General features: G+C 42.4%; 1 protein-coding gene across 5 annotated transcripts in view; it reads left to right on the top strand.

The window, feature by feature from the left end:
• ehbp1 (EH domain binding protein 1) overlaps positions 1-19,857 on the top strand; it is a 164,787-nt gene that overhangs the window by 19,277 nt on the left and 125,653 nt on the right. For all 5 annotated transcript variants that reach the window (XM_049600386.1, XM_049600390.1, XM_049600387.1 and 2 more), the window contains exons 3-5: positions 118-175; positions 266-361; positions 3,628-3,681. In XM_049600386.1, the coding sequence (XP_049456343.1) occupies positions 118-175; positions 266-361; positions 3,628-3,681 (208 nt within the window). The remainder of the gene's footprint in view (positions 1-117; positions 176-265; positions 362-3,627; positions 3,682-19,857) is intronic.

Here is a 19,857-nt window from a genome sequence, read left to right as displayed (position 1 = left end):
TGGACTGACGGTCTTAACATGCTGATGTGTAGGTACATGGAGACAGAGAAAGATGGATTGATGAATTGATACCTTTTGTCTTCTTCACTCATCTATCTTTTCTGTCCTTCCTCACAGGCAACCAGACAAACTGGTGGTGGTTTGGACACGCAGGAGTCGGCGGAAATCCTCTAAGGTGTGAATTTGATAAGTGGCATCGTCAAATAAAATAAACAAACATTTAAACAAGTATGAATCTTTATTATTTTGTCCCTTTGTCCTGCAGTCCCACAGCTGGCAGCCTGGCATCAAAAATCCCTACAGAGGAGTGGTGGTGTGGCCTGTACCAGAGAACATCGAGATCACTGTCACTCTTTTCAAGGTAGGCCACAGCTGTTTTATTAGCACTGAGACAAGTATATCTATATTTAAGGTGGACTAGAGTTGTTTATAGAGCATGAGGTTTGACTTTTATTTTTAAGATGTGTTTAATTTCACTAAATAGGTGTGTGTTTTTCATTACATAAATGCATCATAAGTAGGAGGAATGATATTAAGAGTAGATTAGAGTCTTATGTTTTTGATTTGTGCATAAAAAGAATGTATTTATTATATGACTGCAAGGTCTGTTTATAGGTATAATAATACAGTTGTGTCTGTAAATGACACAGTTGTACAGACAGTATCTGTCACCGTGCCTGGCTTACTTAAACATGCTGGGCCTCTGTGCTGACAGGCTAGCTCAGAGCCCAGTGTCTTATTACCTCTCTGTATCTTTACTAGCCCTCCTGCCACAAATACCTACGTACCTGCCTCTGCCTTGTGTAGGTGTTCGAAGCTCTTTTCTTTGAAGGCACACAGTGGTGTCTGTGAAAGTACATATGTAAAAAAAAAAGCCCAACTTTCATGTGTACTGCCTCAGTTTTCTAGGCCTGTGCTTGTCTAGCACTGCTGTAGATGTTCGTGTCTCTCTATTCTGGGCCCACTTCCACTTCCAGTCCCAGAGGAAGTAATAAAGCAGTTTTTGTAATGAGACAAAGCAAAGCCACTGAGGACAGGGTTCACCCACATCTGTTTGATGAAGCCATAAACCAAATAATATCACCTCTGCCATCTGCATCAGAATACTTTTCTTTCATTACAGCTGCTACAGTGGAAATTAAGCGATTTCCGACTGCTAGGAGATAAACACAGCTCCGATGAATAATGAAGTAGCACAGAATTATCACGTTGGGTCATATGATTCTTTTTTAAAGGAACACTGCACTAGTTTTACAAATAGAAGTCATTTTACTCGTCATGAAGAGACATACTCATCCTATTAAAATAGCTGTATAATGTATTTTGTTGCCATGATGATATAATCAGGGTTACACTACAAATTTATGATGGAAAGCCTGCACAACAAGGCATGGATTTTGAAATTCGTAGGTATTTACTAGATAGGGAGGGTCTAACAAATAGATGCTGTCCGTTGCATTAATGGTAAATGTAGGATCCAGAGTTTTCAGAGTTTAAGCCATATGAAGGACTAAAATTAAGGATTTATATGAAACCTCTGCTGAAACTATTCTGACCATCTGTCTCTCGCGTCTTCGAACTTCATGAGTAACCTTTGAATATAAAAAAGATTGCTGAATGCGGGTCTAAGTCTGTGAAAATCCAACTCATAATTTAGATATTTCTGCAGTGTGTCGACTCAAGGCTAAAGCAAACGTTGAGAGTGATTTAGAGATGCGCTTACACCCCTGTCTGGCCTGAAGCTCTGCAGTGAAAACAGCTGAGCTCAGCAGTATTTCAGCCTGTTCCTTAGGGAGATGTACACCAGCAGGGAGCCTCAGCTGAACTTTGTAGACAGGAAGAAATGCTGGAATTAATATGTAACTTAACCGGGCAGCGTTCTGGCTGCTCATTTGTGGGCAGAATCTATCAGAACAGCAACGATGTTCAGAAAGCAGAGTGCGCACTTAGTATCATCTGCATTTTCTAAACTTGTAGAAGATCTTGATGTAACTTTGTTAATTTCAAAACATTAATGACTCTAAGTCAGAAGAAAAGGGTTATGCACTGTCACTGACCTGCAGCTTGCAGCACTAAACACTGCAGACAACTCCATAAACTGAGACTAAACCGAGATGGCTGATAATATCAGACTCTGTTGGCTTTTAGAAGCAGTTTATAAGGCAGTGAAACAAAAGAAGGATGGGGCAGCTGCATGACTCGCTGTGTGTGTTTGTGTGCATGTGGGTGTTGTGTTGAACTGTTGTGCCAGACTGCAGGAATATTGATTTCCTGGGGTGTGTCAGAGGCATAGTCAGACAGAAAGGGCATCAGTGCATGTGTTTGCTTGTGTGTAGGTGTAGGTGTAGTGCTGGGGCTGCAACAAACGATTATACTCAGTATTGATTAATTGATTTATCATTTTGTCTGGAAAAGGCAAAAAGTAATAGCAACAGTTACAGCAAATGATTATCTCATAATATCTGACCCCAAAGTCATGTATTAGAATAGCTATTTTAATGGTTAACCCCGTGGTAAATGATTTTCGATAATATGAGTTACAGAAATGCAGCTTTATCCTACCAAATTTGGATTTTAACTTGATACACTACTTCGCTAACTATTAAACCATCATTTTAGATTTGCACAAATAAGTAATTTGATGGTTTTAATTGTTTGAGCAGTGCATTGTGCATATGTGTGCTTTAGCACTGGATTAGGTGTGCATTGTTTCTGTGAATATGTGTGTGTGAAAGGAGTAGGTTGATCAGGTTAGATTTGCATGTCTTTGTATGTCCAGCATCCATTTGTGGTTGTGTGTATGTTCTGCTCAAGGGCAGTGAAGGTCGTCTGCGCCAGCACAGTAATACAGGGCTGCCTGTTGTCTTGCTGCCTCCATTACTGTCTCCTCTCATCATCTCACAGCCAGAGAGGCAGGAAGTGAGACAACACAGAGACACAAGTACAGTGTATCAATAGAGAGGCAAACTGGACCAGGCAGGCAGAGAAACATCCATAGTTTTGCATTCGTCTCCATTATCACATCATGATTAATTGATGTTTGATGTTTTAGTGTTTCTGCTTTCTGTTCAGTTTGAAGTTTGCTTGTCCATTAAGTAAAAAGTATACTTTACAATTAAAACCCATGGTTAAAACAGAGATACACACACAAACTGAATTCCATACTGGACCGGCATAAACAGCAATACACATGTAGAAAGTCAGTGGTTGTTGCAGTCAGGCCAAGAGTCAGTAACTCGTTAACATGTAATTAAAAGTTACCTCATTAAATCAAAACATCAGACACATACACGAGAGAGGAAGGTCAAACCAGGTCAGTGGGTAAATGGAGCAAGAATAGAGAGTATAAGCAGAGAAGAGAAGCTGTCACTCATAAACTGTGAGTCTTCTGTGTTGTAGCTTTTGTGTTGTAAGTCTTCTGGCACACTAAATTGAAAATCTCCAGTTAATGACATGAATTGCTTCAAGACTGAATTATTGAGTGTTGCGTAAGACAGGTTGCGTGATGGTTCATAATTATTTCTGAAGTCTAGTTTTGATGCTCTATTAAATGCACTGTGGTTGCAGTGAAATTAAGTATACTGTATGTTGTGTACTTAAACATTGCTTTCTCCATTACCCCTGCAGGACCCCCATGCAGAGGAGTTTGAAGACAAAGAGTGGACATTTGTTATTGAAAATGTAAGTACCATTTTTGTTTTTGTATTTTCTTTAACTGTATGTGGGGGAAAAGGGGATACTCTATGATGGGATGCCTTGCTCTGAAGCACCTGAACAGTCACGTACAATGTCTGGTGATGACAACTTCAAGGTTAAACTCAATAAAGGTATTATTTCTCATCAGCAACTTGTCTATAGAAATCCTCTTGGCATTACATATGCAGCTTCTGCCACCATGTGGTCAGACCATGCTATTACATCCTTCTCTCAGTGTGAATGGTAGCTCTCAGATTCAACCACAAGCACTGACTTACATCATGTTGGCATACATGCATGACCACAATGAGTGTTTAGCACAGGTGTTTGTGTGTGTGTGTATATGTGTGTGTGTTTATGGCATTAACAGCCTGTAATTCTATAAGCAATCCTGAGGCTGCAAACCTCAGGTGTGCTTTTGTAATATCTAGTATTCTAGTATTATTCTAGTAATCTAATTACCAACAACGGTTGGCAGTAGTTACGTATCCATATATTTAATAATTTATTCATTTGTTCAACTTTATTTTTAGAATGCAACAGTCATTTTCCCTATCTTGCATTTTGTCATATTGGTCACATAACTGTTCAAGGCAACAGAAGCAGAGGAAGAAGGACTGGACTGTTTGTAAGGCAAGGGCCATTTAATGCTATGCACTGTTAGATGAAAACTAGGACTCAAGAGAGAGGGAAGGAGAAGGAGAAGAGAGAGGAACTGATTGAGCAATTTGGGAAAATGGGAGGGATGGATTGAGGGAAGAGGGAGGGGAACATAGGGAAACAGAGAGAAGACTTTGGACATGTACCAGTGGCTAGGGAACAGGAAACTTGCCGTTCAGAAGTGATTTGCTGTGTTTAAACATCTGCTGGAGCCTGTTCTGTGACATGGTGTGCCTAAGCAATATAGATATGTCAGACAAATTAGGCCTTTGTGCTTACACATTTCTGGTTTTAGCCTGTTAGTAGAAATGTGAGGTTATTATAAAATGTATGATGATTGCTTTCTGGGGCAGTGCTGTCATTTTGGTGTCTCCTAAACACTTAAAAAGACAGTTGGTAACATTTCTAGAAGTAATATTGTGTCATATTTGGTGAAGCTGTCATTACATTCTGAAAGAAGTACATAAGATAGATAGTCTATGACTAAAATCATGTTCGCACTGCTGCTAATGGCATTTGCTAGAATCAGACCCAGCGTGCTCAGCAACAACCAGCCAGAGATGAGGAGTCTCTAACGCAGCAGAGGAGTCTCTAACACAGCTGTCAGTCATGTCAGTCACTACATGAACTGCAGTCAAACTGTCAAACTAGGCAGCACTGATCAAATATGAATCAAGATTCTATTACTGCATTGACTATTTCTCTCGTCACATGTTTCCAGAAACATATTTTAGCACACGGTTTTGCTGTAAAATGAGAAAGTTGGTCCAGCTGGTTGGCGGTGCCTGGGGCTCCCATTTAACTGTATCCAACATGGCGGCCAGATCACAAATTTTCTCATTTTGAAGCCAAACAGTCACTAGAATATGTATCTGAAGACATTTGAGGCTTGAAAAGGCAATGCAGTTAAAGAATCTTGGTAATAAAAGTTACCAACCTACAGAAATATTGCCTGTATTCTAATTAATCTGTGCTCTGTAACATTGGAGGAAAACATAACAGCATATCTCTGTCATTCTACTAGTTGTCACTATGATAAAATCGATAATTTACTTTGCTCTGTGAGATCAGAGGTCAAGATTTGCCACAGGGCAATGCCTTTTGACCTGGTAGAAATTCCCTTCAACAGGGTGGGTCCATGCTTGTCTCAGGTGCTTGTCCTGGTCCTGTAGTTGAAGGAGGAGCCCCCCTTGCTTAATATACTCACACAGATCACAGGAAAAGCGTGACCTTCCTTAAAGTATTTGAGTGTCCCCGTCTGGTCCTCACATTTGGCTGTGCTGGTCAAAAATTTTATTTTAGGTAGCCCAGTTTGAAAGATCACTAATGAAGTCCCTCAGGGTGTTTCATGTAACTGTTGCACATTGTGCCAGTTTTGTGTTCCTGAGAAATGCAAGCCTGGGCATGTGTTGCCAAAACTGCTGTAACAGTAAGAAGTCAAGAATGCCATTCAGCATTTGGAGACAAAGTTGATACTCTGCTCTGACTTTGTTTTTGCTGGCATGCGTGTTTTTTGGAAGGTATAGCTGTCTAACACGTTTTGTTTCATTTGAAGTAAACATTAGCAGTTACAGGAAAGAGATGGCACTTATGCAGGAATTAATCTTTAAACGTTAGAGCTCCTGAGAGTCACTAAGATGAGCAAATGAATCTTAAATGAATTCTCAGAGCTGATGCCAACTTCCAAATGCTCTGATGTGTAAACTTTTTTAACGCTAAGAGAAGGGGGCATCACTGGTGATCAACAGGGATAGACCTCTGATACTCCTCAACCCTCTTTTTTTTTTAAGAATGTAGATGGAAAAAAGAAAAGGAGCTGGCTGAGTGCTTTGCCACTGTCACTTTCTGTACACGTCAAGCTCAAAGGAACGACAGCAGAAACTGCTCTACCTTTCTCTCTTTGATAGAAAGCTGAGAAGACAAGCAGGTCAGCCGGTTCTCTCTGGCCAGAGCGTGGGAGAGAGCAAAAAGGAGAGCAAGAAAGGGAGAGAAAAAGACAAGTTTGTGGGTTTGCCTGTGTCTCTGCATACCTGACTAATGACAGAAAGATCAAAGCCCCACCAGCCCCCTGACAGCAGGAATGGAGAGCACAGAGGAGGGAGGGAGGAGAGGAAGAAAGCAACCTTATACCCTTACGTGCTCAGATGTAGAGGGAGCGCCATGATGAAAAAATGGGATAAAGACTAATGGTGTGATTTCTGGATGTATTTGTTTATTTAGAAAACACCTTTGGGGGGGTTTAGGGCCTTAGATGGTTTTATGAATAATAAACAGGAAGTAGACAGGGGTACATTTTGCTTGCTTTTTTTGGGTATGACATTTAGTAATTTAAATTAAAAGACTTATAATGGACAGACAGCTTTATTCTTATGCTCATATTTCTAGTATCACAAGTGTGTTGTCAGGTTTGTGGCTTTAAATCTTGACCTCTCTGCCTGTATGTTATTTTTTTTTTTAATGTTAGCGGTATAGTATGCAGGATTTGTCACTTGCTGTTTGTAAACAGACATTTATACTTGGCCGCCCTCCTCGGCTCAACGAGACTACGAGAGCAGATATGGATATATGGTTAAGGGAGCTAGAGAGTGAATGAAGAAAGTAGTGTGTGTGTAGCTTAACCTCGCCCTCGATCAAACAGACACACAGACCTGCAGCAAGGATCCACAGAGCAGGAGACAGACAGAGACAGCGGTGTAACCCTGGTCGCTATGTTTTTGTAGAGTCCCAGTCATGCACTGCTATTGACTGGGAGCTTTACACCACTTTCCAAAGGTTGACACTCAGACACGTCCCGCACAAACTAAAATAAGGTGAAAATAAAAAAATACAGGCATAGGGCAGGTTCTCTACAGATAAACACTCCACCACACACTGCTTTTGATTTCTAAGTGATGGTTGAGAAGGAGACACATATGGTTTTAATTTTTCATTTGCATGCTATTCTTTTCTTTTATATAATATATTTTTGAGGCATTTTTTTTGCCTTTAATTGATAGGAAAGCCAAGTGTGAAGGGGGGAGAGAAAATGGGCATGACATGGGGCGTCGGTGGCTTAGTGGTAGACCAGGCGCCCCATGTACAAGGCTGTTGCCGCAGCGGCCCGGGTTCGAGTCCAGCCTGTGGCCCTTTGCTGCATGTCATCCCCTCTCTCTCTCCCCCTTTCACACTTAACTGTCCTGTCCATTAAAGGCAAAAAAATGCCCCCCAAAAATATCTTAAAAAAATTTTTAAAAAAATGGGAATGACATGCAGCAAAGAGCCACATGCTGGACTTGTACACGGGGCGCGTGCTCTATCCACTAAGCCACGACGCCCTGCATTTGCATGCTACTGTAAGGGTGTCTTCATAGAAAGCCCACCTGCACTGAGACATTTCTTTCCTCAGGACTTAAGTGGTACTGACTGGTGCTGTGCTGTGACTTAAACCCGTTGAATTGCTGAGTACTATGACCCTTACTGTTATTACCCTTAAAACATATGAAGGTTGGTTTGCAGAGGAACATTGTCCAGCTCAAGCAGTCATTCTCAGCTTCACCTATAGTTCATATTTCCAGGTGTAACGTATAAAAGTAAAGCAACTTTTCATATTATTTACTAAACTGATTAAGTTATGTTTCGAGTCAAAGTGCATTGAGTCTTTTAATTTAAAGACACTAGGTTCCTGGTTTCTCACTACAACAGCAGTAAGTAAGCAGAAATTAAGGAAGTACACAAATTGGCCACAAGAGGGCAGTGTGCCCTAAGATCTGTGAAAGCCATTTTACAAACATTCACAGATAAATCAGTTGGATTACCCCCTTATGTCACCTGAGTGTTTGTGTATGTGTGTCAGTGGGAAAGGTATCTTTGTGCGGCGGCATGTCAGAATGTCTGTGTTGATGTGTGTGTGATGAAAGGTGTAACAGTACCCAAACATGAGATATTTGTGTATGTCTGATCATATTTTCCTCTGACTTTGCATGAGTGTATGGACAGCTCAGATCCCCCCGCGCACACACCACCCTCACCTTTCAGGTATCTAAGCTAATATAAAGTCAGGCAGGATGAATGAATGCGGTACTGAGTGCTGCTCTGAGCAGGAGGAACAGAAGAAGAGGAGAGGTGAGTTCTCCTGACCCCTCATCAGACGGTGGAGGAGAAAGGGGAAGAATACGCCATTGTGCCCGAGCGCCGGAGATGATGAAATTCAAGATCCCCGCGCTGTGGCTTCGTCTTAATCTGGGGGCCCAACCTCGCACTAGGCTAATCCCTCCCCGTCGAATTACTGGCCCTGGTTTGATTGTATTTTGTCATTGAAAATGGCAGTGTCAAACACTACCTTTTTCTCTCCTCTATTTGTTCGTCTGCCAAGGCAAATCGCATAATCAAAAGATGGAGAGAGAGAGTGAAGAAGAGAAAGCGATGAAGGGAGAGAGAGGTGGCAGGCTGAAAATGGCTACACAGTAGTATCTCTAAATTGCATGCTACCCTTGCCTTTCACCCTTTTTCAAATAGGCGCGTATTATCAAAAAGGTGGGCAAATTGAGAGTCAAAAGATTGGACGGCTATATTTGAAGGCATTGTGCTGACAGGCTCTTTTGTGTGTGTGTATGTGCATGAGGGGGGCTAATGTGTGTATGTATGTCTGTGTGTATTCTCTCTGCGTTTGCATATCAACCAAAGCTGGAGATGGTAGACCAACTTCCCTCATCTTCAAAGCTTTGAGGGAGGATTTAAATAACGCACAGACCCACACACACACACGCGTACACACATAGGACTGTTGTATTTAAAGTGAGCAGCTATCATGTCTGAATACATTGAATATACAGTGATACACACTCCAAGGCTCACTCTCCCTGCTCCACCCCCCATCTCTCTCCCTCCAAGTCACACTTCACCTTTTTTCACTCACATTACATCAATGTCACTCAAAAAAGAAGGAATTTCCAAATCTATGGCTGCTCTGCCAAATCACTGCTTACACTGTTTGACAGCCTGTCTGCTGCATGTTTCCACGTTTTAAATATTGGTTTTGAAATTGCCACTTTAAGGACTCATGTCTTTTAACCACCTCTTTTAATACTTTAAACCTACACAATTGTTGCATTAAGGGTGAATGTGTTTTCGCTGCATTTGTCACACACTCTTACAAACATCATAAATAACCCAGTGAATTCTGATCTTTTCTAGAACATTTGCTTAGTATTAATTAAATGTTATGTGTTTACATAAAGATATAGGGTGTGGGGACAACTGTCAGCTTTAATGCAGCGTGTATAGACCAACGTTTGACTTATTTAACTATGTACAGTATATCGAGGGATTTTTTAAATCATGGCTTATGGTAATGTTTCTGTCCATCCTCAGGCCGTGTTGTTACTGCTTTCTTTCCCCTCCTCTATCTCTCTTCCTCTCTGTCTCTTTCTCCTTTTCAGTCCTCTCTCTGAGGTGATGTCCTGTCTATTGTGGACCACATCCAACTCCATTAAGGCCATTTCCACGCCACATTCCTCCCACTTTCGCACACTCATACAGTCACACACCAACACATAGTCATCTCATCGCTCACACAGTGAAAAACCATGACACCCAACCACTCGCACACACACAAGCTAACCTACCTCCATTACCTATACACACACATACACACACACGCCATCCCTCTGTATTGTACCCATGGTGTGTATATTGCCCCCCCTCCCTCCCCTCTCTCTGTCTGGAACACATTACGTAGGCCAGTGGCTTGTGAGCGCTGACTGGGCCTCGGGGAAGAAAAACACAATTATTTCAGCCCTTGGCTATTCACGCAAAGGTGACAAAAGCTGGTATGAAGTATGAAATCCCAAAAGTTTCTCCCGTGCCGAGGCCGACAAATTGGGATTAATTTGCGCTCGTGTGCACGCATGTGTCTCCAAAGTTTTCACCTTTGCTCGTTTCCCATTTCTTAAATAGTTTGGAGAACTCAAAGGGCCTAATTTATTGTGTTATAAAGAAGGGCGCGTGTGTTCGTTGGTGTTGTTCATGTGTGCTCACGGTGCTAATTTTGAATAATATATGCTTTATAGTTAAAAGCTGGAAGGATGTAAATTAGTGTGTGTGTGTGTGTGTGTGTGTGTGTGTGTCACTGTAGGGAGGCGGGGGGTTCTTAGTATGGGATCACACATTCACACACGCTTTCCAAATTAATTTAATCTAATTAATCGCCCTGAGGAGAGGCAACAGATGCTGGTGATTACCCCCCATGCTTGGACCCCTCCCCACACAGGCACATACACACAACCACAAACACACAGTGAGCTTGCACTGGAGGCGCACACACATAACTATTGCAACTCTAAATGCTGCCATTTTCTGCTACTACGCAGCTAAAATGTATTATTTTTGTTCATTGAAGCACATACAGTATTATGGGCTGACTAAGAAAATGAAGACACACACACAATATAGAGCAAATTACTCCACAGAATTAAGCTCCCAGCATAAAAAAACAATGTGTGTGTGTGTGTGTGTGTGTGTGTGTGTGTGTGTGTGTGTCTGTATCTTGCTGTGTGTCTGTGGGTGTGTTGGTGTCATTGGTGAGAACCTGCACCTGTGTCTGGAGGGCTATGTATGTGAGTGTGTGTCCAGTCAGTTATGCGTTAGGGTGCTCTGTGTGTGTGTTAGTGGGATGTAGGTGGCTGTGGAGGCCGGGTGGTCCCTCCTGTCGCCCTAATAGGCTTACTGGCCCCCTAATCCACACCACACCACCCCGTCACATGGCTGGTCTGCTGACTAACTGCTACCACCACCATGAGGTGTGTGTGTGTGTGTGTGTGTGTGTGTGTGTGTGTGTGTGTGTGTGTGTGTGTCTCTCTAACGACATCTCTGTGCAGGTGTCTTATTTGTGTGTGACCGTATCTGTGTCTGAGTGTGTGTGGGGTGGTGTTCATTTGGGACACTGTCTATTTGTATTCTTTGTGTGGTGTGTGAGTGAGTCAGAGAGAGAGACAGCACAAATATTTTTGTATAAATAAAACAGCCCATTGTAAACTAAATATCTATGTGATTTGGACTTTTGGCCCAACAAATCAACTGAAATGAGGTCTGGGTACTTGTGTTTGGGCGTTTAAACCACTTTCTAATATTTAATAGATTAAAAGATTAAGTGGCTAATTGAAAAAACAATCTACATATGTTAATATTGCTCTTTTCACAGCTGCACCTTTAACATATTATTATTCGTGTTTTTCTTTGAGCGCACAGTAGAGCTGCAACGATTACTTGATCAACAGAAAACTAATCAGCAACTAATTTATCTGTGGATTAATCGTTAATCGAATAATCTGTCCTCCTAAAATGTCTGAAAATGCCAGTGTCAGCCTGTCAAATATGGAGATTGCTGCTCCTCCTGCTTTTCTCTCTCCTATATCGCATTGAGTTTTAGACTGACAAAAAAAAACATTTAAAGACATCACCCTGGACTCTCAGAAGGTTGGATGGCCTTAATTCACTATTTTCTGAATGATCAGTCAATTAATTGTGAAAATCAGCAGATTAATCAATAATGAAAAAAGTCGTTAGTTTCAACCCTAGCACACACACATGCTTGCACTCACACACAGGCACACCCTGCTCTGTGCAGCTTTTGGCACACTATCTCTTGGCACGCACCATATCTTCTATCTGTGTGTGTGTGTGTGTGTGTGTGTGTGTGTGTTTTTGCTTACATGCATACATGCATGTGTTTGTTAATTAAACTGATTAAACTGTTGCCCCTGATGATGTGGGGCTTTGCTTTCTGTGCTTGCGTCATCTTTTTCATACTGTCAGTGTGTGTTTGTGTGTGTGGCTTTGTATTTAGTCTCTCTTCATGTTGTTTTGTCTGCTTAACTGTTTTATCTTTGCCCTGTTTATTCTTACATCTCTTGTCCTTGTGTGCTTGTATGCCCCCCTCTGCATGCTGTGTGTGTGGGACATATGTTTGCAGTGTGTGTGCCACGTGCATACAGTCTGTGTGTGTGTCTTAACGTTTGCATGTGTGACTTTGTATTTGTGTGTTGTGTGAGTGAGTGAGTGAGTGTGTCTTGTCCCACTGGTCCAGGTTGTGACCTCGGCTTTCATCTCCTTAGTCTGAGGCTCCTGCAGCCCGCTGCGCTCCGCTCCTGGCCAACAACGCAGCAGATGTCACCAGACACTGCAGCAAACACACACACAGTCTTATGTACACTGTCTTATACACACAGTGTCTCTCCCTTATATACACATTAGGCATATACACAAGGTACACATACAGTATATAATCTCACAGACACAGACACATATATGGATACATTTCTGGCCCAACACACACATTCAGGTCTGAACCAGCCCAAACAGGTTTTGTTTTGCCTCATACAGTGTGACGTTTGACCCCAAAATAAACATCAAAACACAAGTGTCACCTGGGAAACATCCGTATTCCCACCTGTGTGGCCTTCACACGACTGACCCAACAGCCTAAGTTAGCGTGTGTGTTTTGACTGGAGATGTTGATGTGACAAACTGCGGATCACACCATGCGTTCAGTATTTTGGCAAAACTTAAATGGATGATGATGCATTTGTGAAATATACACATAAGGCACAAAAGGGGGAGCGATACTGTAACCTAAACAAGGTGAGATATTGTGATTGGTTGGCCAAAAGAGGGGCAAGACCTACCTGCTGACAGTCGACTGCTAACGAGATTTGTTGTGTTTGTAGTGCACTGCAAGCTAATGCCAATACACTCTCTGTGCATCCAGATCTGCCAGTGAAAGAACTTGTGAGTCTCAGTCAAAGCTAGGGCTTCACGATATTGGGAAAGACTGATATTTTTAAATAATAAACCATTCTAGAATTATTGGCCTGGTTTTTGAAAATGGATTTTTATTCTGTGGACTTTTCTGAGGGGTAGGAGGAGGATAATAGGTTGTTAAATACACTGGTTGACTCAGCATGACGCCTTTTTACTCATTTAATGCTCTTCTATCAATCCAGGCTGGTCAGTGATCTAACATAACTCCCTTATGTTACTCCCATCCTGCTTCTCTTATTTTCAGGTTGCAGTTGACAAGTGTGGCATGCTTTGGTTGTTCATCAGACAGACCTCTCTTGTAGATTAACCTTAGTGTTAATAGTACGATTCCAGCAATGCTGCTCCAAACCGTAGATGGGAGACCTTTGGTTTATTCAGGCTAACTCAGTTAGCTCTACCCTGACTTGTAGCTGGTAACTAACTCTTATAGTTTGGCCACTCGATGCGATGAAGAATGGTCAGGAAATGTCGTGATAAGGTTGCCAGACTACATCACAATACACATGTAACCTGTCTAAAAGCGGCCAGTAGCATTAGTCCTGGAAAATGATAACCGTGTGAGTTTTCCTTTTATATCAAGCAGCACAAAAGTTGTAGCAGGACGTGTTTTAGTTAATTTGCCGAACCTGACATTCTGCATCCTGTGATTGCGCATGTGCACATCGCAGTGTTGGTGCTGAAACGATATATCCTGCAGCCCACGTCGAAGCAGACACAACTTGCATGTATCTCAAAACAAGAGGCAAACAGTGGCGTATTAAACAGATTTCAGCACCGTTTTTTATGAAGTTTGTGTCACTATCTGTATGCCACAGCATTTTTTAGTCCAACTTCCTACCTGATACTGGGTGTTTAATAACAATAATACATTTTACAACAGCAAATCTCAGGCATCATGGTAGGTTTATGCCACATACCACGTATTCTGAACGTCCGTGTTTCTATTTCAGCGGGGAGCCTTTATAATAGGCAGTCCTTCTCTCTTTCCCGAAGTATACTGTCTGACAAGTATCAGTAGAAGTTTAAAATCATTAAAATATACTTTTTTTTAAAAATGTTAGGACAATATTAAATTGAAGAAATCTAATTTCTGTTACAGTTTGATGGCTGTTGTCCCAGGCCAAACATTTTGGGGCCCTGCAGGGGTTTGCCGGCGCCTCTGTGTTGTACAGGCTTGTGCCAGTCTAGAAAACAGGCTGTACCTCCTCCTCCTGTTACTGCCTCCTGTCCCCAAGCTGACCCAGAAGACACACTGACTCGCACACCTAAGCACTCATGAACACACACACATTCACCTACAAACACACATGCTGGCAAGGTTCAGCAGAGGTGTCTACTGTATCAGGTTTTTTTGGGGGGTTGGTGTAAAATGAGACTCGAACCAGCAACAGTGAAGTGAAGAAACCAGAGGAGGAGGAGAGGGAGACAAAGTGGTGAGGAAGGAGGGAGACTGAGATGTAATTTGTTCGAGGTGTGTTGACTTGTATTTGTAAGCATCATGTCACTCATTGACTGTTCCTGTTCTTTGAATTGATTTGTGTGCAAAACCTGACACATCTAGTGCAGCCCCTTAAGTTGCAGAGCATTAATACAGATTAGGTCATTAACTTCTTTCCTATTAAGTTGCCATTCTCCAGTTCACATTGCTAAGTCTTCCATTTCTTAAATAATTTCTGAGTGCTACAGTCCTGATCTCTCAGCAGAGGCTCTTAGGTGTGCGTTGTTGGCTGCCACACCCTCTGCTATCAGTCATCTCTGAGGTCGCCCTCTATCGCTTCATGGCTTCACATCCTGTCACCTGCCCTCCTCGGTCAGCTCTAATCAGACTCTTCCTCATCTGTCTTCGTCCTCATCTCACCTTGTTTTGGTGTCATGGCTTACTGATGGGTGGTCAGACAGTTCTGGTGCGACGTGAGGCATGATTGGACAGCGTAACAGTTATTATCTCCATCTCTCAGTTATTTATTTTTCCTCTGTGCGACTTAAGATGGCTGCTCGCGATGGAGACAGGCCTGTGTGGCCCGCAAAACACTGCCCTCTGCAAATCCCCCTGTTTATCCACAAGCTTGACCCGCTGGGCCTGCGTGGGCGGGTCGTTGGCTCGGTAGATATGTGCAATGTGTGTGTGGGCGGTGGTGGCGAAAGAATACATGTGGAGAGGTTTGTGATGAACTTAGGTTAAACTTGTGTGTAGGGTGACTCATTTGACATTATCTCGTCAAGATCCGCTCACAGTGAGTACGTGCGAGTGTGTGTTTTGTGTAAGAGCATTTTAGGGAGTGAACACACACACGCACAAACACACACACAGTTACTGGCAAACTGAGGCGACTGTTCTGCTAAATGGCAATGAATAGGGTCTTGTGATGCGCTCTGATGCCAGTGCTAAGCCAGCCACTGACAGTTAGACTGATCCCCAAACATGTCTCCATCTCTGTTTGGGATATAAATCTGTACTTGGAGTACCGCACCCAGAGGGAATGGGGTCAGGAATTTGAGGTGTCTTGCAGTAAAGGTGTACACCCATGGGTGTTGAGGAGGTGTGATGAAGGACACATTTCCACCATGAGAGAGGGGCTCATATTGGGTGTGTCTCTCGTCAAAATTTGCTTAGAAATGTCCCTTAAGTTAACGTAAAATCATAAAGAACATTACTAGAGCTCCTCTGTTTTGAATGTCTTCAGCAACTCCTGTGTTATCAGTTGATAAAAGGCCTGTTGAGACAGTATGGTGACCCTTGCCCCCCTTAATGCTCGTTACCTCCTGCAAAGAAGTTATGTTTTCGATTTGTTTATTTGTTGGTGTGTTTGTGTGTCCATCAGCAGGATTGCAGAAAAACTACTGGCCTGATTTTCTTGGAACTTGGTGGTAGATTGTTGCATGGGCCAAGGAACAAGAAGAATTTCACTTTTGTTAACACTCTGTCCCTCCAGGATTTTGCAGGCTTTTTTGGGATTGAAGAGGCCTGAAAAGCCTGATTTCACGGCAGCTTTTCAAAAAAATGCAATACATTCTGGTATGTTTATAGGCGTTTTTAAAAATAAAATTACGTTGGCAAGTGAAAATCACTGCTGCTTGAAGCAGTGCTGAAGGACTGTCTTTGTGAGCCGCTCTCCTCCTGCTCTCTTTGCCCAGTTAGCACAAGCTAACACAGCAGCAGCAGCTAACACCCAACGCCAAACTCTTAAACAGTCCCAACAATCTCATGCAGACATTAGAACAGCTCAACTCTGTCGTTAAACCCGTTAATAATCGTTAGGTAAGATGAGCCGTGTGATGCTAACAGTAAGCTCACTGAGTCACTGTGTCACACAGCTCACAGTCCTGCAGCTAGATTTTACCCTTTTTAAATAGTCAAATTTGCGGTGATTGGACAAAATTGCAAGGTCACACAGATCGTCAGTCTCCTGAGGGGACTGAACATTGCAGAATAGGGCATGTGGGTTTGGTGGAGGCCTGTGCTCCCCAGGTGCCCTTCAAGTTAGTTATAGGCAGGGTTAGAACATTAACTTTTTGTTGACCTGCCACTGTGGCTGGTGGTTTCCAAGAACTACCAGCCGCACAATACCAATGTTTTGGGGTTTTTTTTGGCTGCCAATTTCTAACCCTGGTTACGAGTGCCCCATGAATCTGTAAATTCAGGCTTATGCTCCTGTTTCATGATTTCTAAGTCATAAAAAAAGATCATAGACCAAATAGCTCATCCTCAATGTACACGTTTAGATATGATAAAAAGCTGTTTGTGTTTCTGTGAGTGTGTCTCACATGTAGATGCACATAAACAGAATCTGGGAACCCTATTGTTCTTTCGCAGAAAAGGAATTTCAAAGAACAAGCGCTCACCCATGCGCACATATGCACACACACATGCACACAGACTAAGGCACACCAGCTCCTTATCCAATCCCTCCACTAATTCCCCCTTGGTAGAAGGTGTTCATTGTTTCTCTTTCATTCTAATCTCTCCCTCTCCTCTTTTTAAAATCCATATTAGATTCTCTTTGAGTTGGCCACAATCAGAGGCACTGAAGCAGAGCATCACCCTGCTAATGCTCTTTGTCTCCCCAGATTTGTCACTTAGCATGGAGAGTACACCTTTGTCATGGAGCAGGGTGGGAGAGAGGCAGACTCTCACTTGGGGCAATTGTTTCTTGTCACAGGCCATCTCAAACCCCCAGCAAATCAGCTTTGCTCTGGATTAGGGCCCTATCATAGCTCTGTCAGATCTCAGCAGCCTGCATAAAACAGCTAAAACAAACAGATCTTAAATGTGAGAATTGAGTGGATGCGGAGATGCTGATTCCCAAAAGTCTCTGTGTTGTCTTCACCTGGAAATCATCAGTTGATATCTCTGAAATATAGAAGTTCCATACTGAGATCTTGTTGGGCGTTTTATCAACAAAACCCTTGAGCCTCTTAACATCCTTTTCTCTGTTATCTGGTGGTGACGCTACAACAAAATGGGAGGAGTATCACAATACTTTGTTAGAGATGTTAGGAAATCTATTATTATTTTAAACATGCATCATATTAACTTTCCCCTCTGTTTTTGTGTCCACATGACCTTCATTTTACAAAATATATCTTCCCATACAAGGACATAAAATGACCCTGAACCAGTCTAGAAGCAGTCTCCCCTCATCACAAAGGCAGTAAAGTGTACAGGCTAACATTAACTTTTTCAAACACCTACTAAAGAGTTCAATGCCATTGATTCACTTTCAATATAAGGATGAAGGAGCTCACAAAAACATAGGAGTGATCATCTGGATTTGCAAAAGTTTTCCTTCCATTCCTTTTCGACAGCAATCCCACTCTTCCACCTCTTGCATATTTTACACTGCAGACGCTGAGCTGGAGCAAAAACATTGAGCACAGCAAATGGCTTTGTTAGTCTGTGAAGTGGTAAAGCAATACGAAGGTTAAGTGTAAAGTTGTTTTAAAACCAAGCAGAAAACGTTAGCAAACCAGTAGTCTGCCGTTGCTGCTGTTGTTGTTTGTAGCATATGCTCGTTACACAAAGCAACAGTGTGCATGTGCAAATTGAGGAATTCATGTAATCATTTCCCAAACGCACCTTAAAAGACATTTGAAATAATCTGCATTTTAGTGACCAACTATTTGCATGTGGACGAGAGACCAAAGTAAAATGTATATTGACAAAAACATCTGTATATGTGCAGACAGAGCCTAAAAGCTAATGCTTAAATAAGAATTTAGTGGGAAAAGTGAGTGTAAATGATCACGACATGAATGCTTTGCACTGCTAGTCAGCATGCTAAGCGCTTTCTAACACTTTTCATAACTGCTCTATTAATAAAAGCCCATATTGTCATTAGTTGGTGCCTGCCGGAGGTTATATTCTTGCTCTCATAGTGACAAATTGAACCAGATTTTGTCGGCATTGTATCAGTTCTGCAGAAGTGAAGTTTTTGTGTCGGAGTGTGTCCTATAAAATAAGGTTAAAGTTTACAAGAACTTGCGTGGTCGACCATCATCATCATTCATTCTGTAACACACACACAGCCACTCAGTCATCTTCCATGCACTCAAATCTGTCCAACTTTCTACATGAACAGGCATGGACACAGATTTTGCTGGACACACACACACACACACCTCCACCAATGTCCGCTGCCGTGGTGAATCTGCCGTCCTGATATCCGAACTGCTGCTTCATGCAGGGGGAGTAATCAATCCTAGATACAGTAGCTGCAGGTATTGGCTCAATGTGTGTGTGTGGTGATGTTATTGGCCATTTTAGGCCTCTGTGATGGCCAGAGATGGTGAAATGGTGGGAAAAGTGATGAGCAGGCACTTCATAGACCAGGGATGAACTCCTGCTATAATCCTGTCGACCTATCTTTCTCTCTTCCTCCCTCCCCCTCTTGGCTGTGTCTTTCTTTCTCCATCACCCCCTCTGCCTCATTTTCTCCATTCTCCCCCCTCTCTCTACTTTTCTTTCTGTCAGTCTCCTTGCCATCCACCTCTCTGTCTTTCATTTTCGTTTTCTCTACCCTTCTCTCTTTCCATTTCTTGACCACCCCCCCCCCCCCCCTTCTTTCCAAACCCCCCGTGTCCCTTTCTCTCTCTCCAGCAGAAGTGCAGAGCTAGGGCTTTTGCCTGCTGGTAATTTATTTTCCCATTAGCCCCCTGTCTGAAGTGCATGCTCTGGGTCTGAGTGTGTGTGGGGGGCACTGAGGGCCACCCAAAAGAAAGACCCGGAGAGTCGAAGAGAGGAGGGCACCCTGGACACACTGATAAGGCGAAAGAGAGAGAGAGAGGGAGAGGGGGAGGCAGGGTGGGAGGGAGAGAAATGAAGGTAGAAAGAGAGGATATGAGATACTGGCTTGGTGTCCATCTAAGCATTTTTACTGGTTATGAATTGTGACTCAGACTAATTAGAAAAACTGGATGGCAATGGTGAATTTCAGTTCAACGATGAGTCCATCAACAATTGTGATGATCAATTATTTGTTTGGCATCTTTGTTTGATAAATGACAGGCATCTGGTGGTTTCAGCTTTTTAACATTGAAGATTTGCTGCTTTTCTTGTTTTATATTGGCCCTAAATGTTGATTCAATATCTTTGGACTCTTAATCGAACAAAATAAGACATCACCTTGGGCTCCTGAAAATTGCAATGTCATCTTTTTCTTATATCAGACATTTCATTAACTGAACGATTAATCCAAAAGTAAACCA

This window comes from Epinephelus fuscoguttatus, linkage group LG16, assembly GCF_011397635.1.
Source record: "Epinephelus fuscoguttatus linkage group LG16, E.fuscoguttatus.final_Chr_v1".
Classification (NCBI taxonomy): domain Eukaryota; kingdom Metazoa; phylum Chordata; class Actinopteri; order Perciformes; family Serranidae; genus Epinephelus; species Epinephelus fuscoguttatus.
The sequence above is the reverse complement of the archived record's forward strand: the minus strand, read 5'-3'. Positions and strand labels throughout refer to the sequence as shown.